At 52.9% G+C, this 25180-nt stretch overlaps 9 protein-coding genes across 9 annotated transcripts; 5 read left to right on the top strand and 4 right to left on the bottom strand.

The window, feature by feature from the left end:
* Positions 1-1804: 1804 nt before the first annotated feature.
* J4E82_009823 (uncharacterized protein) lies at positions 1805-2185 on the top strand (the record flags this gene model as incomplete). The annotated part of the gene is made up of 1 exon (XM_051736044.1): positions 1805-2185. One exon carries the CDS (start codon positions 1805-1807, stop codon positions 2183-2185), a length of 381 nt encoding a protein of 126 aa, XP_051584218.1.
* A 665-nt stretch (positions 2186-2850) lies between these two features.
* On the bottom strand, positions 2851-5250 carry J4E82_009822 (uncharacterized protein; the record flags this gene model as incomplete). Its single annotated transcript, XM_051736043.1, has 2 exons — positions 2851-4932; positions 4987-5250. 2 exons carry the CDS (start codon positions 5248-5250, stop codon positions 2851-2853), a joined length of 2346 nt encoding a protein of 781 aa, XP_051584217.1.
* A 214-nt stretch (positions 5251-5464) lies between these two features.
* On the top strand, positions 5465-5987 carry J4E82_009821 (uncharacterized protein; the record flags this gene model as incomplete). Its single annotated transcript, XM_051736042.1, has 2 exons — positions 5465-5527; positions 5625-5987. The coding sequence occupies 2 exons, from the start codon at positions 5465-5467 to the stop codon at positions 5985-5987; spliced, it is 426 nt and encodes a 141-aa protein (XP_051584216.1).
* Positions 5988-6657: 670 nt separating this feature from the next.
* Positions 6658-7695, top strand: J4E82_009820 (uncharacterized protein; the record flags this gene model as incomplete). Its single annotated transcript, XM_051736041.1, has 1 exon — positions 6658-7695. One exon carries the CDS (start codon positions 6658-6660, stop codon positions 7693-7695), a length of 1038 nt encoding a protein of 345 aa, XP_051584215.1.
* A 134-nt stretch (positions 7696-7829) lies between these two features.
* Positions 7830-9175, bottom strand: J4E82_009819 (uncharacterized protein; the record flags this gene model as incomplete). The annotated part of the gene is made up of 2 exons (XM_051736040.1): positions 7830-8794; positions 8842-9175. 2 exons carry the CDS (start codon positions 9173-9175, stop codon positions 7830-7832), a joined length of 1299 nt encoding a protein of 432 aa, XP_051584214.1.
* Positions 9176-9705: 530 nt separating this feature from the next.
* On the top strand, positions 9706-12400 carry J4E82_009818 (uncharacterized protein; the record flags this gene model as incomplete). Its single annotated transcript, XM_051736039.1, has 3 exons — positions 9706-9804; positions 9855-10294; positions 10345-12400. The coding sequence occupies 3 exons, from the start codon at positions 9706-9708 to the stop codon at positions 12398-12400; spliced, it is 2595 nt and encodes an 864-aa protein (XP_051584213.1).
* A 1234-nt stretch (positions 12401-13634) lies between these two features.
* J4E82_009817 (uncharacterized protein) lies at positions 13635-14282 on the bottom strand (the record flags this gene model as incomplete). Its single annotated transcript, XM_051736038.1, has 1 exon — positions 13635-14282. The coding sequence occupies one exon, from the start codon at positions 14280-14282 to the stop codon at positions 13635-13637; it is 648 nt and encodes a 215-aa protein (XP_051584212.1).
* A 2505-nt stretch (positions 14283-16787) lies between these two features.
* J4E82_009816 (uncharacterized protein) lies at positions 16788-18497 on the bottom strand (the record flags this gene model as incomplete). The annotated part of the gene is made up of 1 exon (XM_051736037.1): positions 16788-18497. The coding sequence occupies one exon, from the start codon at positions 18495-18497 to the stop codon at positions 16788-16790; it is 1710 nt and encodes a 569-aa protein (XP_051584211.1).
* A 1642-nt stretch (positions 18498-20139) lies between these two features.
* J4E82_009815 (uncharacterized protein) lies at positions 20140-24392 on the top strand (the record flags this gene model as incomplete). The annotated part of the gene is made up of 4 exons (XM_051736036.1): positions 20140-20239; positions 20292-21984; positions 22037-24301; positions 24353-24392. The coding sequence occupies 4 exons, from the start codon at positions 20140-20142 to the stop codon at positions 24390-24392; spliced, it is 4098 nt and encodes a 1365-aa protein (XP_051584210.1).
* Between the last annotated feature and the right edge of the window lie 788 nt (positions 24393-25180).

The raw sequence follows: 25180 nt of genomic DNA, 5'->3' as shown, positions 1-25180 counted from the left end.
CTCAACGTTTATCGTGAACCTGCCCAGGATCTTGCCATAGCACGCTTGCCAACGAGCAACCGTACCATGGTACAGAAAATGATCAGACAGCATATGCTGCATGAACATGCTCAGGTGACAGACGCTAATTGTATCTTCCGCCACTTTGGATTGGAAAGTGCTGTCGCCCGTTCCTGATTTACAGCTAGTTTTCAGTTTCTTCCTCTCTTCTAGACCTAACAAGGACCACGCGAACATAATGCACTAGTAAATACGATCGCCCCGCACGTCGATAGAAGCTGCATGCGCACCTGAAACGTTGATCGGCTCATCGCTTCTGCTAAGGGTGCACTCGAGTGTGGTGTCCACCGGACCCCCCTCACATCAAGAGCCGTGAGCACAATGCATACCAGTCTTTGCTACGTCTACAACAAGTTCCAACGTTGACACACCACTACGTAGCATCACACCGGAGCATCAAAAACGCGTCTGCATCTGTTGAACGTCCGCTGCGTCTGAAACACTGGTCTGCCGTCAGATAGCTCGGCGAACCAGGCTATTCCACTTTCGGATACGCTCGCCTGTCGCAGATTCTTACATCACACACGCAGCACCAGGTCTCGAGACAGGCCGTTTAAGCATGGAGACATTGTGAGCTTCATGTGCTGGGTAATGCCTTCTTATGGCTGGTGGGATGCACGCAGGAAACAACGGCCAGGGTGGTTGCGTCTGAACTGGCCGAACTAGGAGCGGCTTGACCGGCTCCAGGTCGATGGCGAGCGGAAACCTCTCCGATCATCGTGCCTACTCAACAAGTTTATGGCTTGGACGTGATGGCGGACCTCCCTGACGATGATGCAGAACGCCGGTGTGGATGACAGCACGCGGACACCTGCAGAACGCGTCGCGCAGAAAAGCAACAACAACAACGTCAACAAAAACATAGACTAGCTAATCGCCGACGTAAGAATAGCTACGGCAACCCTCACAATTTCTTGTGAAGCCACCAACAAGTCGGCCATCAACGATTCTCCACGACAAGTGAGGATGATCCTGTCTCTACACATGGCCATGCAATCTCTTATCGATTGCAGGCTCCTGAGAAATGAAGCCATGCAATCATTCCGCGGCGCAATCAATGGGCACAGCATGTCTCCCGCTCGCTTGTTTCTAGACCGGTGATCAAACGAGGCTCTACCCCTCAATTCACGCGTTCCTGACAGGGATGCCGCTGCTCCGTCTGTCCAAGGTTTTAGCTCTGGGACGTAACACGCACTGGCACAGAGCACATGCGACACGCAGCTTAAGGATCCGCGAGTCCGCTGTTTTTCCAACAGGAATACCTTCGTGAACTTCCTTCTTCATCCCTTTACATACCTTCGCTTTCGTGTATCTGTGCGCGCTTCTGTTCTTTGCCCCATCTATCCATATATACCTTTGAACAGAGTTGATCTCCCTTCGACACTGCCGCAATTTACTCGAAGCTGGTCTACATCACGAGACTTTTGTTGAGCTCTCGCCTCCACGCACGCCCGCTGCATTACACGTCATCCCCTCTGATTCGCAAGCCGACCCTCAGAGCCAACATTCGTTGACGTACCCCCAATTCCAACTACATTCCTTACATTACCCTTCCCAAGGACAGCTGGTTCTTTCTACACCAATCTGCCTTGTCGAACTCCACAAACTTCACCTACTCAACCAACGGGAAGTTACATTGTATCGACTGCCGGACCAAGAAGCAAATACTACCATCACAACATCCGACTAATCACCAATCTACTTTCCATCGCTACCACTCCGAAGGACCAACCCAACAGTCAAAATGCCTTCCCCAAGCCGCACCAACCGCTTCCAATCCTTCACTCCCCTCCGAAGCACATCCGGATCCCTCCGTCGTCTTAAGACTGCCTTTAGCCCAAACCGCAACTCAATGCGCTCTGCCTCGCCATCATCCATCATTTCCTCAAGCACTACGCCTCTGACCCGCAACTCTTCGCCACACAGCCACCGCTCCTCAGGCTCATCCATCAGGCAACTGCTCGCCGTCCGTCGCAAGCCTAGCATGTACGAGTTCGAGATGGAAGAGGAGAAGCACTTGTTTGAGCAAGAACTCGACGTCCTCGAGCCACGACCTAGCATGGGCCGCGGCACAAGCGAAGTCCACGTCGTCGGCATCTTTGAGGTTCTTGACGGCAAGTGCTAGTTTGGCCCATGTCATGTTTCGCATGTGTTTATGAAAGTTTAATGGGCGCGTTAACCATTTGGATTCTTGCTCTTCAATTCGTTTAGATTGGGTCTATCACGGCAACGGGGACAGTGGCGTCAATTCTGGGTTTCTTTGAACATTTACCCGCCTTCGGGGATGTTGGATTGGTGCCTTTCTTATACCCCAATGGACTGGATTGGACTGGGGCTCTGGTTGGGTTCTTCATCATGTATCATGGAGATTATGAATATGAACAGACTTTCTACCAATGACTTGTTACTCTGCTACGTGTGCGTCTTGCTTCTGTTCTTGTGATACCCATACGACATAAGGTAATGCCCTGACACTAAACACTTCGGCCTTCGGCGTTGGCTGAAAAGCAATATGCATGGTCGATCTCGGATCTATTTGACGTCACGCATGAGACGGCAATCGTGAGCATGATAGACCCGTCGATAGGCGTCGCAGTTTGTACATGTCATGAGTACGGTATGTGTTGAGGTAGATCATAGTAATGACATTGGTATTTCAAAAAGCAGTCTCAAATGTACCTGCCGTGCAATTTCAAACGCCACGCCAATGCATACGGTCAGCGACCTTCCACCCTTCATCCAACAATATCAAAACAAGGGCTTGAACAAAACATATGCCCACGAAACCGCTTAATATACACCATTGACAGGCTGCTGCAAGTTATCGAGCTCTTCCTTCCTCTTCCTGTACAGCTCTTGTGCCTCCCTCTCCCTCTTGGTAACGAACTGAACTTCGTTGCGCAAGCTCTCCAATCTACGTGCAATCGCAGTTTGCTCACTGTATTGTGCCGTCCTCGCTGTGTTCAAATCATCTCTAGCTCTCTCAAGTGCTGAAAATGCGCCACTGATCTTCTCACGTAATAGATTTGACCGTTTGACATATCCTGCGTGGTGTGTAGTTAAGCGCTTCTCGATCTTGTTCGCACGTTCTGCTGCTTCGATGATGGACTCTTGCGCATTGTCAAAAGCCTCGACAAGAAGTTGGTGCTCGTCGATTTCGTCTTCCTCGTAGCCCGCAATGCCAGGCAGAATTTTCGAACCGTGAAGCGTGGTCCACGATGTATTGAGGTCTGCGTGGAAGGCCTTCTTGTCTTTGTCGGTGGTCATCGCAAGCTCAAGAGCAAGCTCCATCTTAGCATTCCGTAAAGCATCGTCCGTCATGGATTCAACTCGTTGTGCTGTACCGGTAACCCGGCCATCTCCAAACTTCTGGACGTCGTTGGCAATGAGCTTGGCCATTTCGATCTCGATCTCGCGTTCGACGGGGTCGGAGAGGTCCAGCGCGCGTTTCATTAGCACGTCGATGTCGACTACTGATGGCCTTGGGAGGAACTTCTGCACGACTTGCGTTTGCCTGCCAAACTCTGCAGCTTCTTGGGCTTCGCGCGCCTCCCGAGCTTTTCGGTCCCGTTCAGCAGCGTCTTCTTCGCTGACTTCAACTTCCATTTGATCTGTTTGCTCTTCAGGAAGCTCAAACTCCCAGCTCTCTTCTTTTGGCTTCGGCAATGCAGCAAGTCTGCTCTTAAGATCTTGACGCTTTGCCTGCTCCCTTAGTTTGATGTCGCGAGGTGTCTGTCCAACCAGTTGCATGCCACTCTCTTCGCCATTCAGGCGTAGGGTGTCACGAGGAGTCCGCATGGGCGTCGCTCCTGGTATCTGTCGCATAGGTGTATCTCCGACTGCGCCATTGGCTTGTCTGAATGGTGTTGCCATGGGATTTGGCGTCACAATCTGGTGTCGTGAAGCAGGTCCGGACAACGAAGCAGGCGCCTCATCGTCGACAAGATCCGGGTTATCGCCACCTAGTAGAGCGGACTGCGTTTCTGTTCGCATTCGAGCGTTTCGTACTTCATTCGCGACGTAGTCCTCCTCCTTGGGTGCCATGGGTGTACGAATGGGAGTGTTGCCGATCACATTCGAATAATTTCCAATCAGACCCTGAGTCGCCATGTTATCGCTACTGCCTGCAGAGATTGCGCGTTGTCCTGTCGTTCCCATCTTGACGATATCTTCCAGCTCAGCTTCTCCGACCTGTGGAGTTGGAAGCACAAGAGCGCGGCGCTTGCTGCTCTGCTCTGCTTCCCGTATTCTCTGTGCCTGTGCGGCCTTCGCATATGATGCAGCAAGACCTCCTGACTTCTCGTCTTTCTTCTTCTTCCTGTCACCTCCCCCGTCCTCCTGTGACTCCATCTTTCTCTTGTTTGCAAGTTGTTGCTTTCGCGGATCGAAGGCCTCTCGTTGTTGTTCGTTGCGGTCTATTTCCTCGGTGGTATCGAAGAAACCAGCGGGAACTTCCTTCTCGAGCGGTACGTCGGCGTTGTAGTCGATGTGATTGCCTTTCTTCGGGGTGATCTTGATGTTGATACCAGCCGCTTTCAGTTCTCGTCGCTTCTGAAGCAGGGCAAGCCTTCTTGATTCCTCCAGTTGCCGCTCGCGAGCCTTCCGCTTGGCCTTCTTACCACTGACGTTTGCCAAACGCGCACGCGCCTCTGACAACATCTCCTTGTCTTCCTCATCGATGTCAACCGCATCGGGTCTTGCGGGACGGCTCTCGGCGTATGCGTCGACCTCTCCGGGACGAAGGCGCCGTACATCCTCTGCTGAAGGAGCGGCTGAATCTCCGCCCTCCGGGCCTGCCAGTCCAAGATCACCAGATTCCCTCGACTCTTGTTCGTCCAACAGCTTTTGGTAGCGCTCGAGACATTGGGTCGCCTAGGTGACGTTAGATGGGTATTTCAAATAAAGGGGACAGTTGCGGCTACGTACCGTTCGTCCAACAATGGGCGCAATAGTTCTCCACTGGGTAGGGAGCAGTTTTGCCATGGTCAGAAGCTTTTCATCCTCCTCTCGCGACCAGTCTGTCTTCCGGATGGCGGGGTCGATCCAGTTTGTCCAGCGAGATTTGCATTGTTTCGCGCTCTTCTTGGACAGCAGCGAGGCGCATCGCGACCACTGATTCAGCCCATACTTGCTGATGGCAGCCTTCAGCACCTCGTCCTCGACGTTGGACCAGGAAGATGTGACGACCATTGTGGATGACTTCCGGGGGTTATGGTGGGTTGGCGCGCGTGTCGTGGAGTGATGGTATCCTCAGTCGCGAAACTGAAAATGGGCTGCATGCACTAGCGCCTTGGCAACGTCAAGCACCGCGCGGAATGAGCAAAGCGAAGTAAGTTTACGTGTCGACAGGACGAGAAGTCGCGTGTCCGCGAGAACTTGTACTGCCCAGGAATAGCAAACTATCATGTCAGACGTTGTGCACTCATGGTTCATCTACCCAGTCACGGTTCAGGCACTCAGCTTTCACGTGAGTGAGGCGACCGCGGTCACAGTGACGTAAATTCACTGTTTCAATCTTCCTGAATTCCTGTTGCCACGATTTCACTACACACCCTCCTGACCAGATTTCTTCTATCATGTTATCTCTACGGCAAACCACAGGGCGAGTTCCTATTCGTTTCCTCATCACGCCGCCCTCAAAAGCAACCAGTCGGCAAATAGTGCCACCAGTTATCTACACCAGAAACTACTCAGATGCAAAGCCCCAAACCCCAAACCCGGTCAAAGACAATGCTCAAAAGGCCGATGCCAAGTCTCCAGAAGAGATAAAGCCTAAAAAGAAAACGCAAGCTGAGCTCGACGCGGAAGTGATGGCAAAGCTGGCCGGGCACGACAGTGAGGGAGGAGAAGCTGGCATCGAATACGAAGATGGGAAGCCAGCGTCCATGAAGAGAAGCGTGAAGAACAACATGTTCAGATACATATGATTCAGTATCGTTCTGAAGTCTTTGCTGAATACGGTGCAAGCGTTCACGAGGTATATATTTTTCGTAGTGTGCCTTAGCCTCGTATAGACTAACATTCATAGACACAGCAGCCATGAAATTTGCGATGCGCATCTCAGGTCAAGAGGTTCGGTGGACGTGCTTGAAACCACCATTCTGCTTGTGTAGTACATGAAGCCCAGACAGGAAACCTCATGCAAGTAGTACGACGACTGAGACCATACATGGTCCAGGCGACTATTGTATAGGCCCCTGAAGCCCTAGAACCAGCTGTAATCTGTAATTATATTTAGTGAAGCAAGTCAGTAATTAGTTCGCTTGAAAACAAATCTATAGTAGCATTGTGGCCATCCTCCGCTGATGGGAGAGGTTGCACAACCATCGTAGTCGAATGGCGCTGGGTCTGATTGCTGACATATGGGGCATCCTGTACGGCAATATGCTACATAATAGCATTTGATTTTTGGTCCTTTGAACGTCATTACGCAACATGAACTGTTTGGTACCACGCGGTAGATCCAAAGTCGCCAAATCGAATATTTGCCTACGTCATGAGTTACCAACCTAACAACATCGCGACTCACGTCCAACATCAAACCCCCACAACACAACATTCGTAAGATCTTTCTGTTTCTCGTACCAGCAAACAACCATGGAGCACTATGCCCCTCACCCATCATCGCAATTCGAAGGCTACTACTCCAAATTCGACCTCGCATCTGGCGCGCATATTGCTCTTATCATATGCTCCGTGCCTGATGCGTCCTCACGCCCGCACATGGTTTCATTTACCTACTACCCTTCCTCTGGTCACCCAATATTCCAGCGCGAACATTTTGTTGATAACATTGAGCGCGTGACAACTGATGAGAAGAGCAAAGCGTTCGAGCTCCGGGTACCAGGCATAGGATTCATGAGGACCGAGGGTGACGGACGCACAAGCTACAAGCTGGAGGGCGAGGACGGGAGTTGGAAGCTTGAAGCACAATGTGAGGAGTACACCGCGTGGAGAGAGGACAAGAGCACGCCAGAAGGATGGATGATCAACCTCCCATTTCCGCTACATTGGCACGTACATTCTCTTTGCTCTCCGGCTACGTTCACCCTCGATATACCCGCTCTTGGCGAGGATTTCCCAACTCAAGATAGGAAAAGCCGCGCTACGATCCATCAAGAGAAGAACTGGGCCAACAGTTTTCCCGATGCACATATGTGGGTGCAAGCCTGGGACAACGATCAGAAACGCGGTATTTGTCTGGCTGGCGGCAAGATCATGTACAATACTGCGTATATGCTTGGTTATCGATCCCCATCTCTCAACCTCGATTTCGTACCACCCTTCTCGGTGTCTTACCTGAACCTTGTTAGCCCCTTCATGAGCGCCACAAACGACTGGGATACACGCTCTTTCTCTATATCTGTATCGAACTACTTTCACAAACTGGAGCTCAAAGCCCAAGCGCCAAAGGAGCCGGGCTGGTTCGGCCTAGCGAGCCCATTTCCAGATGGCCATCGGGCAAACTTCTGCAAGGAAAGTTTTATTGCGACGATCGAAGCGAAAATTTGGGAGAAGGAAGGGTGGTGGCCGTGGAGTGCGTGGAAGGAGGTCAAGACAGAGAAATGGGAGGGCGCGAGTCTGGAATTTGCAGGAGGATACTATCCAGAGAGGGGAGAGACCAAGCAGGACTGAAGACATAGGGGCTGAGGCAAGTACATTAGTGGCATGCAGTCGGTACTTAATTATGATATCAATGTGTCTATGGTTCGAACGGAACGCCTCCGAGAGTATCCTGGGACTCTATCGTATCTCCGATGGATTGGGTTTCAGAGCTTCGACTTCCTATCCTTTGGCTTGAACAACCTATCCAACTCTTGCACAAAGCGCTCAGGCAACACTGTTCTCTCTACTCCTTGCTTTCCTTCCCATTCCTCCTCCGTTAGGCGTTCCCAATCCCAGTATCTCCTCATCTCTTGACTGACCCACTTGCTGATATGATCCGCACTCTCTTCTACTTTCTCCATGGGTATCAGATGCCCTGCACCTTTCACCATGACATTTGCTACCCGTCCTTCTGCGCGTCCGCCGCTACCATTTACACCAGAGCCGGTCAAGCGCATCTTATCCTCAATGGCTTTGTCGTCAGTCAGGAATGAAAGTTCGCCAAAGATGTAGAATACCGATGGCCGGATTGAGGGTAGTTGGTTGAAGACAATGGTGGATTCGCCTCGGTAAAACGGTGACTGAAGGTTGGCGGTGGGTGTCATGTCTGCATGCGTCCTCCTGTTAAGCTTCGGATTGGTCAATGTGAACTCTGCAGAGGAAGGCTCTTTATCCCCAGGTCTGGCAGCCAAGTTCGGTCGCAGGAATGTCATGACCTCCTGATGCTTCGTGGTGGTCAGGGTGACCTCGGGCTTCTTTGCATCAGGGAACAATTTTGTTGGTACATCTCTTAATCCATACTGCACCCATAGGTCTAACACCCGCGGGTCCCACGCCTGGTAAAACTTGCTCTTGCTGAAACTCTTCGCGGCTTCTTCTCGTGATGGCCAGAGCTCACGTCGTCTTGATGATGCAGCAGCTGGCCCAACATTGCCGTTCAGTGAAACCTGGCCTTGGATGACAGGGTCGACGAGGATCAGGGTTTCGAAGAGACGGGGATGCAAGAGGGCGAGATTGGCAAGTTGGCAACCACCCATGCTATGGCCAACACCGATTATGGGGCGAGGCATTTCATCGCGGAAAAGATTCACCATGTGCAGGAGATCTCTGCTGTGGTCAAGCCAGGCCGCTATGGAATGTCAGTGTGTAACCTTGTACTTAAAAAGATATACGTACGGTCGTTGCCTAACTTATCTTCGTTCAAAACGCTGCTCCAGCCTTGATGCACAACATCGGCTATCCATATACCTCTGATGCCGAAGCCATGTTGCTGGCTCTTCTTTAGGAGCTCATCCCATAGTGGTTCATAGAGTTCTTTTGGAAATCCATTTGCATGCGCTGCGATGATAGTAATGTCTCCGGGTTTGGGGCTGGTGTTGCTGAGGGGTGTGTACTGCTTGACGGCTAGATGAAGGACTTCTTCCTGCTTCGTAGCTGTGGAGCGCGGCCAGCCACGGATGTGCGATGCCTCTACTTTATGCTCCTTTATGCGAAAGTGCTTCGAAGACATGTTCTTGTCGCGCGTAGATGCAATCAGGCTAAACGTGTAGAGTCGAGAAGACAATGCGAGTGACGAGCACGTTTAAGTCACGGTACCTGTTGTGTGCAGAAAGTTGAGATGAGAGGATGATACGCCTAGATAGCAAGGAGATGTCTATGCTTACGGGTGTGTCGTGATCAGTAGCCGGCGTAATCTGGGGAAGAATGCCGAGGTCCACCACGGCTTCTCTTCTCCCCACAACCTCCACATACAGACAAACGACTGCGGTACGGATGCGCTTTAGATATGCTTTGTGTAGCGAGGCCAAGTTACGCGTCTCTCATGGCACATATCGTACATCAGAAAGAGAGTAGTCGGGCCTGAGCTGCGATGTTATGACGAAATCAGCGTCGGAGTGTTTTGGTGGGGTGTCACGTGGACTTTGACGCGTTCGTGCCTTCCAAAGTTCGCGTTGACCCACGTCGCATCGCGCCTTCGAGATCAGTGTTGGCGGCCACCAAATCTCTACACCATACAGCACAACATCCCCGACCGCGACCATGGAAGACACTACCATGCTAGAGGGCTCACAGGGTCTGTTCGAGGAGCTCACCTTCACCCTCATTCCCAATGGTCTCTCAGAAGAACGAATGCGCCAGGTACGCGACGCGTTTGGTCAATCGAGAAGTGGTACTAACGAGTCAAACAGATCGAAGACGATATCAAATCTGCTCACGGAACCGTCGTACCCTTCAGCGCACCCAAAGGCCGTATAGAGAACCTAGAGGAAATCAGCTACATTGTCTCCGAGACAGCCGACTTCCCCGACTACTACCGCGCCCTCGATCTCATGATACATGTCGTCAAGCCAACATGGATAGGCGCGTCGCTCCAGTCCAACAAAGCCAAGAACCCGCGAACATACAGTCCCGATCCTGCATTCATCATGAACGATGTGGTCATATGTTGCGGGGACATACCGAGCGGAGACAAGGAAGCGATTGAGGGCGGTGTACTGGCACTGGGTGGGCAAATCGCACCAAGCCTCTCCAAGTTTGTGACACATCTCATTGCACTCGACGTGAGTGAGCCGCGATGCCAGCTCGCCATCAGTAAGCGGCTGCAGCTGTCCATTGTGCTACCACACTGGTAAGTTCGGGGTCGAGCGCGTGGTACTTGACTCCATCTAACACTCGCAGGTTCGATGACTGCCTCAGAGTTGGCCGCCGTATATCAGAGCGACCTTACACGCTCCCCAACCCCGAGATTCTCGCCGATGCGGAACCAGGCTCGATTCCTCCAACACGAGTGAGCCAGCAGATTCGAGATGCAACCACACCAGATCCTCACCACGACCCCGTGCCACCACCTGCTCACCTAGAAGCACCCCGTGCAATCAAGGCTTTTGACGGAAAGAGTGTAAAGCTCGGCGACGATTTGAACATAAGCAGCCGACTCAAGGGTATCATCACCGGCATGATCAAGGCTGGAGGCGGCAGTGTGACCTCAAAGGTCGATGAAGCAGACATGTATGTTTGCAACTACCGAGAAGGCTCCGACTATATCAAGGCTTCACAAGCACAGAAAGACGTGGGCAATCTGGGCTGGTTGTATTATCTTATTACGCACGGAATCTGGACGAATCCTATGCAGCGTATGATGCATTACCCACGGCCACGACAAGGCATCCCCGGATTCGAGAACTACAAGATCAGCATATCAAGTTACACTGGTGAAGCGCGGGTGTACCTGGAGAATTTGATCAAAGCTACAGGTGCTGAGTTCACCAAGACATTCAAGCAGGACAACACACATCTTGTCGCTGCGCACAAGAACAGCGAAAAGTGCGAGGCTGCGACAGAGTGGGGCGTGAACATTGTCAATCACTTGTGGCTAGAAGAAAGCTATGCCAAATGCAGAGAGATGCCTCTAACTGAGAGTCGCTATACGTACTTCCCAGATCGGACCAACCTGGGAGAAGTCTTGGGACAGACTGAGATCGATCGCGAGGCTACCGAAAAGATCTTCTACTCAAAACAAGCAAAACCAGCCAAAGCCGTCAAGGCAGCACCGCAGACTAACGCCGTCCCAGCTTCGAGTGTAGCGCCCAGGGCAAGCGAACCTCCAGCACCCCGTAGCCCACCTGGGGCTGAGAAGGCCAAGCGTGCGAAGTCAGGAAGCAATGCGCAAACGCCATTGCCACCGCGACATACTGATGGAAAGGAGAACCAGACACCAGGGAGTCGAGGAGCAAAAGACCGCGCATTGTCAAAACTGCACAATGCCGCACCAGATATTGCACAATTCGAGAAGGAGATGAAGCGCAAAGGCGGCGTCGTACATGGCGGACGCAGACGCACAGAAGACCAGGTTGACGAAGGGACGAAGCAACCGAAGGGCTGCCGTGATTCAGTCTCAAGCAAGCGTTCTATCGATGAAGTCGACGATGACGAAGAGACCGAAGACGAAGCTACAGAGGTTCCAGCAAAGAACAAACGAGCAAAGAAGGACAAGCTTGCGCCCATCAAGTTCCGTATGCTTATCTCAAAAGATGAACGATGGGCCAACAATCCTGAAAAGGAATCAAAAGATAAAGCGCGCCTTCGAGAGCTCGGCCTCTTCATCACAGATGACTTCAAGAAGGTGGATATGGTTTGCGCGCCACAACCCGTTCGGACGAAGAAGTTCATCGCAGCACTAGCCTGCGCGCCTACCCTCGTGTCAACCACTTACCTCGACTTCGCCCTCAAGAACAACAAGCTTCCACCGGCAGAGAAACACCTCCTCCAAGCTAGAGACTTTGAAGAGGCCAACAACTTCCGACTATCCGAAGCACTCGAGCGAGCCAAGCAGAATAAACACCGCCTACTCAAGGACTGGACCATATTTTGTACAGAGAAGGTTGGCGGCGGCTTCGAAACATACAAAGACATTGTGGAAGTCAATGGCGGCAAGTGTGTGCTATGGAAGGGTCGCCCTACTACGGTATCCGCATCAAAGCGCAAACTAAACGCCTCCGATGAAGTTAGCCAGAACCAAGTCGAAGATGAAGGATACGTACTATATCTTATTTCCGACGCAGATAAGAAGGAGTTTACCAACTGGACCAAGTTCCGTGAATTGGCTAAGAGGGAGAACATGGTTCCCCGTATTGTCAAGACGGAGTGGCTGCTTTCTGTAGCGATGGCGCAGTATGTCCATTGGGATCCGGAGTGGGAACTGAGTGAGGAGGTTGTTAATGCTGGGAAGAAATAGTAGTTGCATGTTTGGTATCTCTTACGGCTGATGACGGGTCAGAGCGACAGGCGTTCAGGTACTGAGATCGGAGTTTCACCACTGCGTACAGACGTCGCTTTGAGTGATCTTGATATAAGGAGCATTTGTCTGATAAACTTTTGAGCGAGTTTGCGCATTGTTTCGCATGGCATTGTTAGCGATAGGATGAGGACGGTAGCATGTACATTGGCTTCTGTGACCCTCAATATTACAGAGGCCCCATGTTCATTCGTTTGTTACATACACGCATCTCAGCTTCCCGATCTTCTTCGCCACTGTGATCTAATATGTGGCTGCGCATCCTCTTCTTGCTTCATGTCATACATTCTCGTTATAGTCAACACATCCCTTGTGGCGATCCTACATAAACCGAGATTGTAGTCGTGCGTACGGCACGGTCGGGCCATGCAAGAGGTCTCTGTGCCACAGTGATCCTTGGTGAACCGGGCCGCGATTCTGCGTTTAGGTTGTGGAGCGAGTGGTGGGATCTTACCTGGAAGATAGCTGCTGCCTTTGCTTCATGTGAAGAGAGGGCGATCGAGAGTGGTTGGATTTGCGTCAGCTTGGAATGCAAATCGGAAGAAGGATGGTTCATTGTAGACGCAGAAATTATTCGCTGTTTTCCACTTTCACGACCAGAGCTTTAGTGCTCCAGAACGCAACTAACAGCAACAACTTAATGTTACAACTAGCATAAGCCCATTGCGTGTGATGTCATTGAATCTCATGCGTCTCGTTCGATAATTGAGACCGTAAGCTTCTATTGGGGCTGGAGATCGATGCACATCGCTAGTGCTCACTCCGAGTGAGCCGAGGAGCCAACACATTCAGCGGATACCAGGCAGCTGGGAAAAAAGTCTGGGGGCGGAAGCAGTGTAAGCCAGACCCATCACACTCAGCGAATCGACTGCTGCTTAGAAGTCTTGCATAGTACGGAAGTGGACAATGGACTGGGCAAAGGGGCGGGATCTTCGAACTTGTCTAATTGAAGTATATTGGCTTTTCGCAAGAGTAGAGGCGAAGGTTGTTGTAAGCTCGACTGCGCGGTATGACAATTGCAGGAGCGCGAATGGGGTATATAGTGATGCTTATAAGAGGTATCACGGGATGGTGAGAAACTGGAATGCAAATAAAAAGAAGAAGAAAAAAGCGGAACCATCAGCTCGTCTGAAACCCATAGCCTGATATCTTTTGCCCACAACCAACCATGTCTCTAATCTGACAATGTGTGAACGATCTTCGGAATTGGCGGCATCGCGATATTTGTAGGCGTCGACTCGTAGTATCGTGCCCGTTGGCTTGCCGTGCTTGTGCTGCGTGCGCGTCCCGATGGACGTACACCCAAATCGCCCCCATCGCCACTCGATGATGTCGGACTCAGCACAGGACTCAGCATCGGGCTGAGCACCATAGTACTGAGGGTTGCATGGCTTTGTCGGCTAACAGAACTCACACCCGTACCAGAGCTCTCCGTGTTGTCACCGATCGGGTCTCTGACCTCCTCCGCTGGCGTGACTTGTAGCGGTACGAGGTTCATAGTCTCTGTGCTTGACCTCTTGTTGCGCGCTTCTGTTTCCGAGTCGACGTATAGTGTAACGCTGCTCGCTCGGACACGACTGAACATGCTTGTCTTGTCCTCGTTCGCCAAGAGGCCTGCTGTATCTGATTTGCGGTTGTCGAGCTTCTTCTTTTCGTTTCTTCGGTGGAGCCAAAAGACAAGTGATGCAAGGCAGATGGCTAGGAAGATAAGAGCGAAGACGGCGGTGAGGGCGATGTTGGCTTTCGTCCAATATCCTGAATCAGGCTTTGAATTCTGGTCTGTCTCTGCGACGAGATTGTTGTCCACCGGTATAGGAGCCATGATGATGTATATTGGTGTAAGCCAAAGGGTCTCTGATATAGGTTCGGTTGGTGAGACTTCAGATTGTAGATGAAGCTATCCAGGTACTTGTAATGCTGGTGATGGGAGGTTGAATGGCGGTGTGACAAGGATAAGACAGTTGCTACGCCTCAGCAATGTGTTGCTCTAACGTTACAAGAGTGTTGATATGGACTTGATTAAGGAATCCCTTCTGTACTGTGAACTGATACCGGGGACCAGGCAGACATATGTCTGCGTAAAATGAAACCTACTACGCATGGACATGTTCTGAACCTGCATCCATGGCACTGGATCGGTGAGAAGGCGCCCAATATGCGGCTCGTAAGTGGAAAGAGATGCTCAGCCTCAACACGTTGTGGGGAAATAGGCCAACAACTTGGAGAGAGTCACTGCGCCCCTGTCAGCTTGGCAAAAGAAGAGACGCCTGACGAGTTGCGAGCGTAGAAAACTGTTGTCAAAGCTTGGACTACCGCGTCTAACGGAGAAGTAGGAAAGAGCTGCGTAGCACACGGTGGTGGCACAGGCTCGTAGAAGATGGTGCCAGGCATGCATATCGGAGCCCATTCGTTGCCATTTCAGTTGAGAAGAGTTCTCTATCGCGTGTGAGCCACATCTGGACAGTGGTGCCCTTTTCGTCACGCAGCTGAAGCTATACGTTCAGCTCGTGGAACAGCAGACATTGGGTGGCTGCTCTCGCGAACGGCTCCCCAACCCAACCCTCCACTACACAGTATCAACTTGAAATCGCCAGCCTAGCACGAGAAACTGTAAAGACACGGTGATGTGCCAGAGGATCGTGCTGTAGGATCAACGTTTCGGAATTTAGGCAAGCACAGCCACCTGCGCTAAAAGAAATGAGCAGCTACAGTCACGAATCGACACAAGGCTGAGCGCCTTACAATTCTCTACGTGTCTGCCTGAGCCAAGCTCAAGTAGGATTGGACGGCGACTTGGGGCAAATTGTGGGGTGAGAATAGGCGAACTGGTCGTGGTAAAGGAAAGCCATGATGCGAAGTGCTAGCTTCCGCTGCGGTGCGTTGTTGTAAAGATATCGGATGGCAGGTGCTGGTTACTGGACGCCATCATAAAGTATTGCGGCGCCTCTGCGGCGACCATGCGGCGTAGTGGAGCAAGATCCTAATCTTATGCGTGTGTTGGCTGGTGAGTGAAAGCTCACCACCAACCAACGAGGGTGGTGTTGAGGACGGCTGGCCACTGCTGGCCTAACAGCGGGACGATGTTGGCCCCCAACTAGCGTCTCGCTTAGGTGCTATGTGCTATTTTGGGATCACTTCTAGATGTCACGCCTTTACGGCCAAATCTCGCCTGTTCTTCTGCACGAGACTGTTCATGAAGAGTATGTGGAAAACTTGGATTGACCCAAGGCTGACTTCGTTGCCGTCAAGCATGAGGACCACCCTGAAAGAGAATGGGACGGCATTAAGCCAACTCACGTATTCTTAAAGGCTTGGTCTACCTGTGTTATCGTAAATATCGCGCATGTCGATACTTCATGAAATCAGGACTTCAAAGGCCCCTCACCACTATAGTTGTTAATTGCAGTTTACCTGTTGCGAACGATCTCTTGTAGGATGGGTGAATTTCTGTTATCTTTTCACGTTCTCTACCTAGGTATCCATTGATCAATTTGTTCACTGGAGAGACCACAATCAAACTGCTGTACGACTTGTCCAAAACCAACTTTCACTTGATTGAAACTGTGGACCTTGATTCGTTTAGGACAGACACGTCACACCTATTCGCTTGAATCGTTTTTGGAACAACTGCGCATGATAGGAAACTATCTTACGCACCAGCAGTTCCTTTTTCAGTCAGCTAGTGCTGCTCCATTGATCACGTAGCTTGCGACCAGGCACGCGTGACATCATCCCCTCAAATCCGAGCTTGTTGGCATCAGTAGCCTGGTGACGAATGACTTCAGGTACTGGAATGTCGTTGTGATGGCGAATTTACTCGATAGTAGCGACCTCACTCATAGTCTTGAAAGGCACTTTGTGCTAGGTATTTGACAATGCATAGCTCCGGATCCTCGATCCTTAACTCGTGCTGTATAAGAGTTTTGACATGCTCAGTGGCGGGTTCGGTTGTCTATTTGGGTTGCAGTGCTCTGAACGGATGTTCTTCCCAGAGATATCCTGGATTACTTCTCGTATGTGCTTGATAACTTTGGTGTGTCTACCTTTATACCTCATCTCCTGCATGTTCAAACAAACTCACAGCATGTCACTCTTATGGTTCAGTGCGTGAAAGCAATAATATTCTACTATCGCAAGTGACACTATGGCCTTACGCAAGTAATTCGGGTTCATCTATCAAAGCAACACGAGAAAAGGAAACGACCATGGGTCGTACTGATGATCATAAGCGCCGTTCCATGCAAGATTGACACAAGATTTTGAGAAACAAGGAAACAGATTCCCGAGGGACCCAATGCCATTCCACCCATCTTCATTCACCTTTTTTTTAATCCAAAGAGAAATTCTCCCTCTTCCAGGTCTCGCGGTACACGGCAATAGTACTGGCAGCGTCCTTACAGCGCTCCGGTGCACGAGCCGGAAGGTCAATGATAGCGCGACGAAGTACGCCACGCGCAGGTACGCCGTAGAACTGGATAAACTTCTTGTGGTAGTCGCGGATCAGGCCGCTGAGAATGGCAAAGTGTCCAGGCCAAAGTTGCTCGGTGGGTGTGTTGCATATCGAGGAGATGGCGCGCCAGTATTCCGAGATGGCAATCGCAGGCGCCTTGGCAGCGAACGAGCGAAGAGACATTGAAGCAAAGCCCGCTCCAATGCCGCGCATGCGCTGTGAGTACGACTCTGGGGTTGAGTCCTCCTGCCAGCCTAGGCGCAGCCGACCTTCCTTGGTGTCCATAGTACCTCGGATGCCAAACAATGGGGGGCACGCCTTGTGGAGCTTGGCCAGTGCAATGTCAATGAGGGGAAGACCCTGCCACTGGTACTTCTGGTCACCGAACAAACTGGCTGCAATCAAGCCAATCTCTTGGATGATGCGTCCGTCAGTGTTGGCAGCCTCCTTCTCAAACTGCTTTACCAGGAACTTCTCAAAGCAGATCCAAACGTAGAGAAGGAACGCCGGATAAGCAGCTTCGTTGTCGTTGGCTAGCTGGGGGATTTGGTGTGAAACGATGTATGGTCGGATGTCAATCATAGGGCCTGGAGTTTGTAGAGCGATGTCGAAGCATTCGGTTCGAAGGCGCTTGATGGCGGCGGCGCTATCCTTTCGCTCCACGTTGATCTGACCAAGTCGAGTACGGAGAGCGCGCCGAGCGTCGCCAACCGGGCCCTTCAAGGGCGAAGTCGGTTTCTTGTGTTCCTCCCAGAAAGCATTGCGGAAGGCCTTCATGCGCTGATGGAGTTCGAGATACTTGGCGTGGATCTGTTCGGCGTTATTGGTGGGTGCTTGTGCGTTTGTGGATGGCTTCGGTGCTGCTGCCACCTGTGTGGGTGCGACGGCGGGTGTAGGTTGTGCAGCGGGCTGCTGCTGTTGTGTTGGTGGTGGTGCTTGCTGTTGAGCCTTCTGTGCAGCAGCCGCAGTGGCCGCAGCCTCGGCAGCCTTCCGGTCAGCGTCCTCCTTTTCTTTCTTCTGCCTCTCAGCTGCGGCTTGTTGGTCCTGCTGAGCTTTGATTCGGGCATTAGCCTCTTCAATTCTCTTCCTGTCTGCTGCTTCTTGACGGGCGGCTTCTTCCTCGCGTTGTTTGGCTTCCAAGGCCCTTCGCTGAGCCTCGGCTTGCTCGCGGGCCTTCTCCTGCTTCAAGCGCTCAATCTCCCTCTTTTGGCTCTCTTCATGGCGTAGACGCGCCTGCTCTTCTTCCAAGGCTATGCGCTCAATCTCGAGCTTCGCGCTCCTAAACACGCGCTCGTGTTCCTCGGCAGCCCAGGCAAGTTGTTGTGCATGGTGCTTGGCTCGTTCCTCGGCGGCTTTGTCGAGCTTCTCGTTAAACTCTCGGTCTGATATGCTGAGGCGGAGATTGAACTCGAGGGCTAGTTGCTTGCTCGGGCTGTCATAGGGGTCGCGGACAAGGGACTCGCGCTGAGAGCGGTGTATGCTTCTGCGGTTCGGCGATTGGCGTGACGGGGAGGCGTCGGCGAAACTGGAGCTGAAGGAAGTTGCAGTATGCATGCTCGAGGATGACGTGCCCGATCTGGCGGGCATTCTGGCGCCGGGGTCGTGGTTGCGGTTGGGGAGCTTTTGTTGAAAAGGTGGTTGGTGAGAACGCGACCTTCAAAGAGATCTAGTCTAGTCGGAGACTAACGCAAGCTCCGACTCACGTGACGTCGCTCATCCCTGCAGCAGCTTTCACCGCGCTGCAGTGCTAGCGTACCTGGGGAATCGACATCTGAAGAATCGGCCGATGATGGTTTCTTTGTCGAGGCACGCAGCACCCATTGCACGCTGACGTAATTGCACCCGTCACTGTCACCCGCCGGGAGAGTAAGATGAGACTGGAGCTTCAAGGACGCCTGAGTCGCGTCTTGGGCAAACGCACCGTGTTGCGCCTTTCATAAAGTTCACAGGATTCGTCTGTGCCCGAGTTTGGTGGGACTGCCGCCAAGCTGCGACGGCGCTGCGTGCACACCCTGGTGCTCTGGTGCTCTTGTGCCCCCCCAACATGTCCGTTTCACTGACAGAATGTGACAGCTGGGGAAAGATGTGAAATTCACGTCTTGGGGTTTCAGCGATGGCATTGCGAGGGTCGAGTACATCTACTACTCGCTATCGTATTGTTGCTGGCTACTGCTGCATGTTGGACATGACAAGCTTCCTGGCCCAACGCGGTGGATCAATATAATCTCCAGACGCGTAGCTGCATGCCACTGTCATGAACCGAGAGCCCTTGCGCCGCGCTCCCGAGGCACTGCAGCTTGTTGTCGTGATTTAGAAACGGCCGCCGGTTAAGGGTGCGTTGAAACGTGCAGACCCAAACGTGATGCTTCACCTGGGGCCCGCTGAGACGCGCATCAGGACAGCTGCTGGCGGTATATATAGAGCGTCGTCGCCTGCAGCGCCTCAGTCCCCCACGGCCCGGCGCTTCCTTGTCTCTATCTTTAATTTGTTACTGCCATTTGCTCGGCGCGGGAAGCTACATCTGGCTTCGTGAGTGACGTACCGGTGCTTAGACCTCTCCCAGGCTCGCTCGTTTGCGGAACAACAGGCGATCGTTGCCCGAAGTGTCCATCTGGCCAAGTCCCGCCATAGCCATCACCACCTGCATCACGCTGACGGCCCTCTTGCCTGTCCTCTCTTCCTGCATCCCTCCTGCCCGCCCTCCTCGATCGCTCCCTCCTTCGAAGCACTCTCTCCGCCCGCATTTTGGTTGTACTGCCCACAACAGCCCGTTCCAGGGAAACCGCGCTCCTTGATCTGGTCTACCCTCCTTATCACTCCTCCTAGGCCAACTTGACATCTGTCTGCACACGACATCCACCCGCTTCTGACTTGCAGAGCAGCCCGACAATCTTCGTCTGGATTATCGTATAAGAGCATATCCTCTTCCTCCCCGAGCACTGCCTAATCCGCACGCTTACCCAACGTGAGTTCTTCCCCACTAGCTAGCTCTCTGGAGCATGTCGGTGCCGACCCTGCAGCTGTCCCCCGTCTTTCACTTGCTTCACTCTCACCCTCTGCATCTCCTCGCTCGCTCTCCTCACTCGCTGCAAACATCACTCGAACTGCGGATGCTAATCTAATCGTCCAGATAACTCTACCTTTTGACCAATTCGTGTCCGACCGTCTCTTCTCCGACAGCACATACACTGCAAGCGGGCATTAAACCATCCACACTACATTATCCACTATGGATCAGCAACAAGGCCAGCAGGGCCCCATGGGCCCCGCCGGTCGTCGTCTGCACATTGCACATCGCCGCAGTCCGTCAGAACTGACGCCGCTGATGAGTACGTGGACATGGCTCACACTAAACGTGGGCATCTGCTAATAGCCCTACAGTGGAGCAGCTCGCCATTGCACAGCAGATCGAGGTCCTCCAGCAACAGCAGCAACAGATTGCCGCGACGCACCAGCAATATGTCAACATGGGCATGATCCAGCCGCAGCAGCAGCTCGGCAACTTCCAGATGCCAGGCCAGATGCCCAATGTCTCGCCCCAAGTCAACAACTACCAGTTCCCCCAGCAGATGCAGCCAATGCAACAACAGCAGCATCTCGCTGTCCCCATGGGCGCACCGTCCCAGCCCAACCCCGCCCACCGCCGCAACCAGTCTGCTCTCCCCCAAGTCGGTATGGGCCCGCCGCCCGCTCCTTCCTCCGGTGCCTCTGGCTTCGGTGAATTTGGTGCACAACAGGGTGGTCAGGGTAGGGAAAATGTCAACCCTCGTGGCCGAGGTGGTGGCAGCGCCGGTGGCTCCGGACACACCCGCCGTCACTCGTTGGCTCTTGCCGACGCGAAGAAGGCAGCTGAACAAGCCGAATCTAAAAGAAAGACTTCAGGCTTCCAGTTCCCAATTCCCGGCTCGACCGAGGGCAGCTCCAACCGGGACGCTAGCCCCAGTGGAAACAGCGCTTCCAATGACGCCCCTTCTGCCCGTGGTGGACGAGGTGGTCACGGCCGTAGCCAGAGCATGGCTGTTGGACGTGGCGGTGGAAGTGCCGGCCGTGGTGGACCTTCCTTCTCCTTCCCCGCTACCAGCGAGAACCCGACCAACCAGAACAATGGTCAGCAGTCTGACTTCCAGCGCCGTGGCAGCCAGGGCCATGGCAGGAGCCAGTCTCGCAACTTCGAGGGCAACTGGAGACAGCCCCAGAATAACACCCAGCAACAGCCTACTCAGGACAACCAGTCCCAGAACATGGGCAACTTCAACATGAACCAGACCGCCAATGCCGCTCCTTTCCAGCCTGGTCACCGCACTCGTGGATCGGTCAACCAGTCCGTTGGCTCTCTCGGTAACTTCCAATACGGCGGCCAGCCTCAGATGCAGATCAACTCTCCTCAGGCACAGCTTCTTCTGCAACAGCAGATGTTCGGCCAACCGCTAAACCCCATGCAGATCGCTCATTTACAGGCACTCCAAGCTGCCCAGATGCAGGGTGGCGGTCTTGGAGGCAGCCAACATGCACCGCAGATGGGCATGCAGCAACAACAGCAACAGCAGCGCAAGACGCTATTCACTCCTTACCTCCCGCAGGCCACCTTGCCCGCTCTTCTTGGCGACGGCCAACTCGTTGCCGGAATCCTCCGCGTTAACAAGAAGAACCGCAGTGATGCTTATGTGACAACTACCGACCTGGATGCTGACATTTTCATCTGTGGTAGCAAAGACAGGAACCGAGCTCTCGAAGGAGATCTAGTCGCTGTCGAACTTCTGGATGTTGACGAAGTCTGGGGACAGAAGCGTGAAAAAGAAGAGAAGAAGAAGCGCAAGGACAATGCGGACCCCCGCGGCGGTAGTATTGCCGTTAACGATGCCACCACTCAACCTGAGACCGGCTCTGAGGGTGGCATCCGCCGACGTGGCAGTCTCCGCCAGCGGCCCACACAGAAGAAGAACGACGATGTTGAAGTTGAAGGCCAAAGCTTGCTCCTAATGGAAGAGGAGGAGATCAATGATGAGCTCAAGCCTCTATACGCTGGTCACATTGTTGCTGTCATCGAACGTGTTGCTGGACAGATGTTCTCAGGGTACGTAACTACATCATCATCACTTGAAGTGCTTTACTAATTGTTGCTACAGATCCCTTGGACTCCTGCGTCCTAGCAGTCAAGCCACTAAGGAGAAGCAGGAGGCTGAGCGTCAAGCTCGCGAGGGCAACTCTGGCCGCTCCCAGCCAGAGACTCAGAACAAGCCCAAGATTGTCTGGTTCAAGCCAACAGACAAGCGTGTGCCATTGATTGCCATTCCCACCGAGCAGGCTCCTCGCGACTTCGTCGAGAAGCACCAAGACTACGCCGACCGTATCTTCGTAGCATGCATCAAGCGATGGCCCATCACCTCTCTGCATCCTTTCGGTACTCTTGTCGAGCAACTCGGAGTTATGGGCGACCTTAAGGTGGAAACCGATGCACTTCTGCGCGATAACAACTTTGGTCCAGATGACTTCTCTGATGCCGTCATCAAGAACGTAGGCTTCGAGGATTGGTCTGTTGCCAACGACGGCGAAGAGGCGCTCGAGAGCCGTCGCGACTTCCGAAATGAGGAGACCTTCACCATCGACCCCAACGGCAGCAAGGAGCTTGATGATGCTATCCACTTCAAGTACCTTGACGACGGCCGTGTTGAGATCGGTATTCACGTTGCTGATGTTGCCCACTTTATCAAGGCCAACTCGCTTGTTGACCGCGAGGCCAAGAAGCGTGGAACTGCGGTCTACCTCATGAACCGCACAGTAAACATGCTCCCTCCCCGACTGTCGAACGACATTTGCTGCCTCAACCCTGGCGAGGACCGCTACACGGTCAGTGTTGTCTTCAAGGTTGATCCTAACTCTGGTAAAATCTCAGATGATGAGACTTGGGTCGGCAAGGCTGTGATCAAGAGCTCTGGAAAGCTGTCGTACGACGAGGTCGACACCGTTATCAACGGTAACGACGGCGCGGTCTCGGCAGCCCGTGCTAAGGACATCAAGATGCTGCATCACATCTCTCAGAAGTTCCGCCAGGCTCGCTTTGGCGACCGCTCCAGCGACGTAAAGGCTCTGCGTCTCATGTACCAGCTGGACGACGAGAACGTTCCTGTCGAGCAGAACATCTTCGACTCTTCCCCTGCCCACGAGTGCATTGAGGAGCTCAGTCACCTCGCCAACGCCTTTGTTGCGAAGAAGCTTGCCACTGGCCTGCCCGAGAAGGCTCTTCTGCGCCGTCAACCATCGCCTAACCCCCGCCGCTTGACTACAATCGCAGAACGCATGGGTGCCATCGGCTACGACATCAACACTGAGAGCAGTGGCACTCTGCAGAACAGCTTGTTCGAGGTTGAGGATGATGACATCCGGAAGGGTATGGAGACACTTGTCATCAAGTCAATGCCTCGTGCCAAGTACTTCGTTGCTGGCAGGCTGCCTGAGGACCAATACCCTCACTACGCTCTGAACCTTCCCCTCTACACCCACTTCACCAACCCATCTCGCCGCTATGCCGACATCATCGTGCACCGCCAGCTGGAGGCTGTCCTATCCAACGGTGCCATTGAGTTCACTGAAGACATTGAGGCTCTTGCCAAGACTGCAGAGATGTGCAACACCAAGAAAGACTCTGCTCATGCTGCCCAGGAGCAGAGCGTTCATATCGAGGCTTGCCGCAAGATGGACAAGGTCAGGCAGGAGAGGGGCGGTGATCTCATCGCCGAAGGTATCGTCCTTTGCGTGTACGAGTCCGCATTCGATGTTCTTATTCCCGAGTGGGGCTTCGAGAAGCGCGTCCACTGCGATCAGCTTCCCCTCAAGAAGGCTGAGTTCGACAAGAACAAGCGTCTCCTTGAGCTCTACTGGGAGAAGGGCGTTCCATCGTCCAACTACATCCCTGAAGACGAGAGGCCAAAGCATGGCTCGCTCAGGTCTGCTAATGCGGCGGCTGCAGCGCGCGATGCTGAAGCTGCTAAGCAGCGTGCGAGGGAGCAGGAAGAGGCTCAGCGCAGGCAGATTGACACTGGAGCCATGTCGACCAACGAGGAGGCTGCGTTGTTCGACGACGATGACGACGACTCCGACTCCAATGACCTGAACTCGAACATGGCCGGTGTTTCCCTCAACTCCGACCGTCCGACTCAGAGCATGCCTCCATCGCCCACCCGTCGTGATCTTGCCGGCGCTCCTCACCGTGTCAACTCAGACTCGAAGATTGCACAGAGTGCTGGTGATGCTGCGGAGACCAAGTTGACCAACAAGGAGAAGTACCTTAGTTGGTTCACCCTGCGCGAGCAGAATGGCGACTACATCCAGGATGTGCGGGAGATGACGCGTGTTCCAGTTATCCTTAAGACGGATCTGACCAAGAGCCCTCCGTAAGTTAAAGTTGTTCACTTGATTCTGAACTCTACTGACCTATCTTGCAGTTGCTTGACCATCCGATCCCTCAACCCCTACGCTTTGTAAAAGAATCGTCTCGCTTGGTCCGAATTGGCATCCAGCATTTCGGTAGCTTCTGTCGACTTGGTATAGAAAATTGAATGGAGGATACATACTAGGTTGTGCAGGAAGAGACGATTGGTGATCTGTGTATTGTTCATGTGCATGCGGCGAATGTATCGACAGTCGCGATATATGGTTGCAGCTCTTATACACAGTAGTTTTCCGTAGTACAGTAATGTGTTGACCCCCCACAAGAGCGCCTCATGCCAGGCGAAGTCCATTATGATTGCTTTGGACACCCGTCCGCATTGACACCTACTCCGCAATTCTCGTTCAAGCCTGGGCAAGGCGGCTCGAAAGCCGCACAAGGCGACCAGATGAGCCGCGTCAGGCATCACTGACATCTTGATTACTACATCAGAAACTCATCCATTGACGAGGATTGGCTGTTTGCGATGGAAACATGGTCCTTGATGACCGCCTCCCGGCCCTTGTTTGCACGCATGGCCGACCGTGACAAGCTGCCGCCATACGGCATTGGGCTGATGCCGCAGGCTGGTGCAATCCGAATCTTCACCAGCGGATCTGCGACTTCCCACCCCTTGTAGGAGGCGGTCTGTGTACCTGCATGTGTTTATCGTAGCGAACGGGAGCCTTGAGGCCTGAACCGTTGCCGAAATAGCAGTGGTTCTCCATGAGGCTTGGCAACGTGAAGATGTTTTGGGTGCCTCAGCCACCTCTTAATCCATCCCTCTTAACCTCTCGACCCATCTATAGTTCTCTCGGCACAGAGCGTAAGCGCTCCCACGACA

This window comes from Alternaria postmessia (assembly GCF_024291825.1).
Source record: "Alternaria postmessia strain BMP 2775 chromosome Unknown scaffold_101, whole genome shotgun sequence".
Lineage (NCBI taxonomy): Eukaryota > Fungi > Ascomycota > Dothideomycetes > Pleosporales > Pleosporaceae > Alternaria > Alternaria postmessia.
This window is presented reverse-complemented; position numbering and strand designations above follow the sequence as displayed.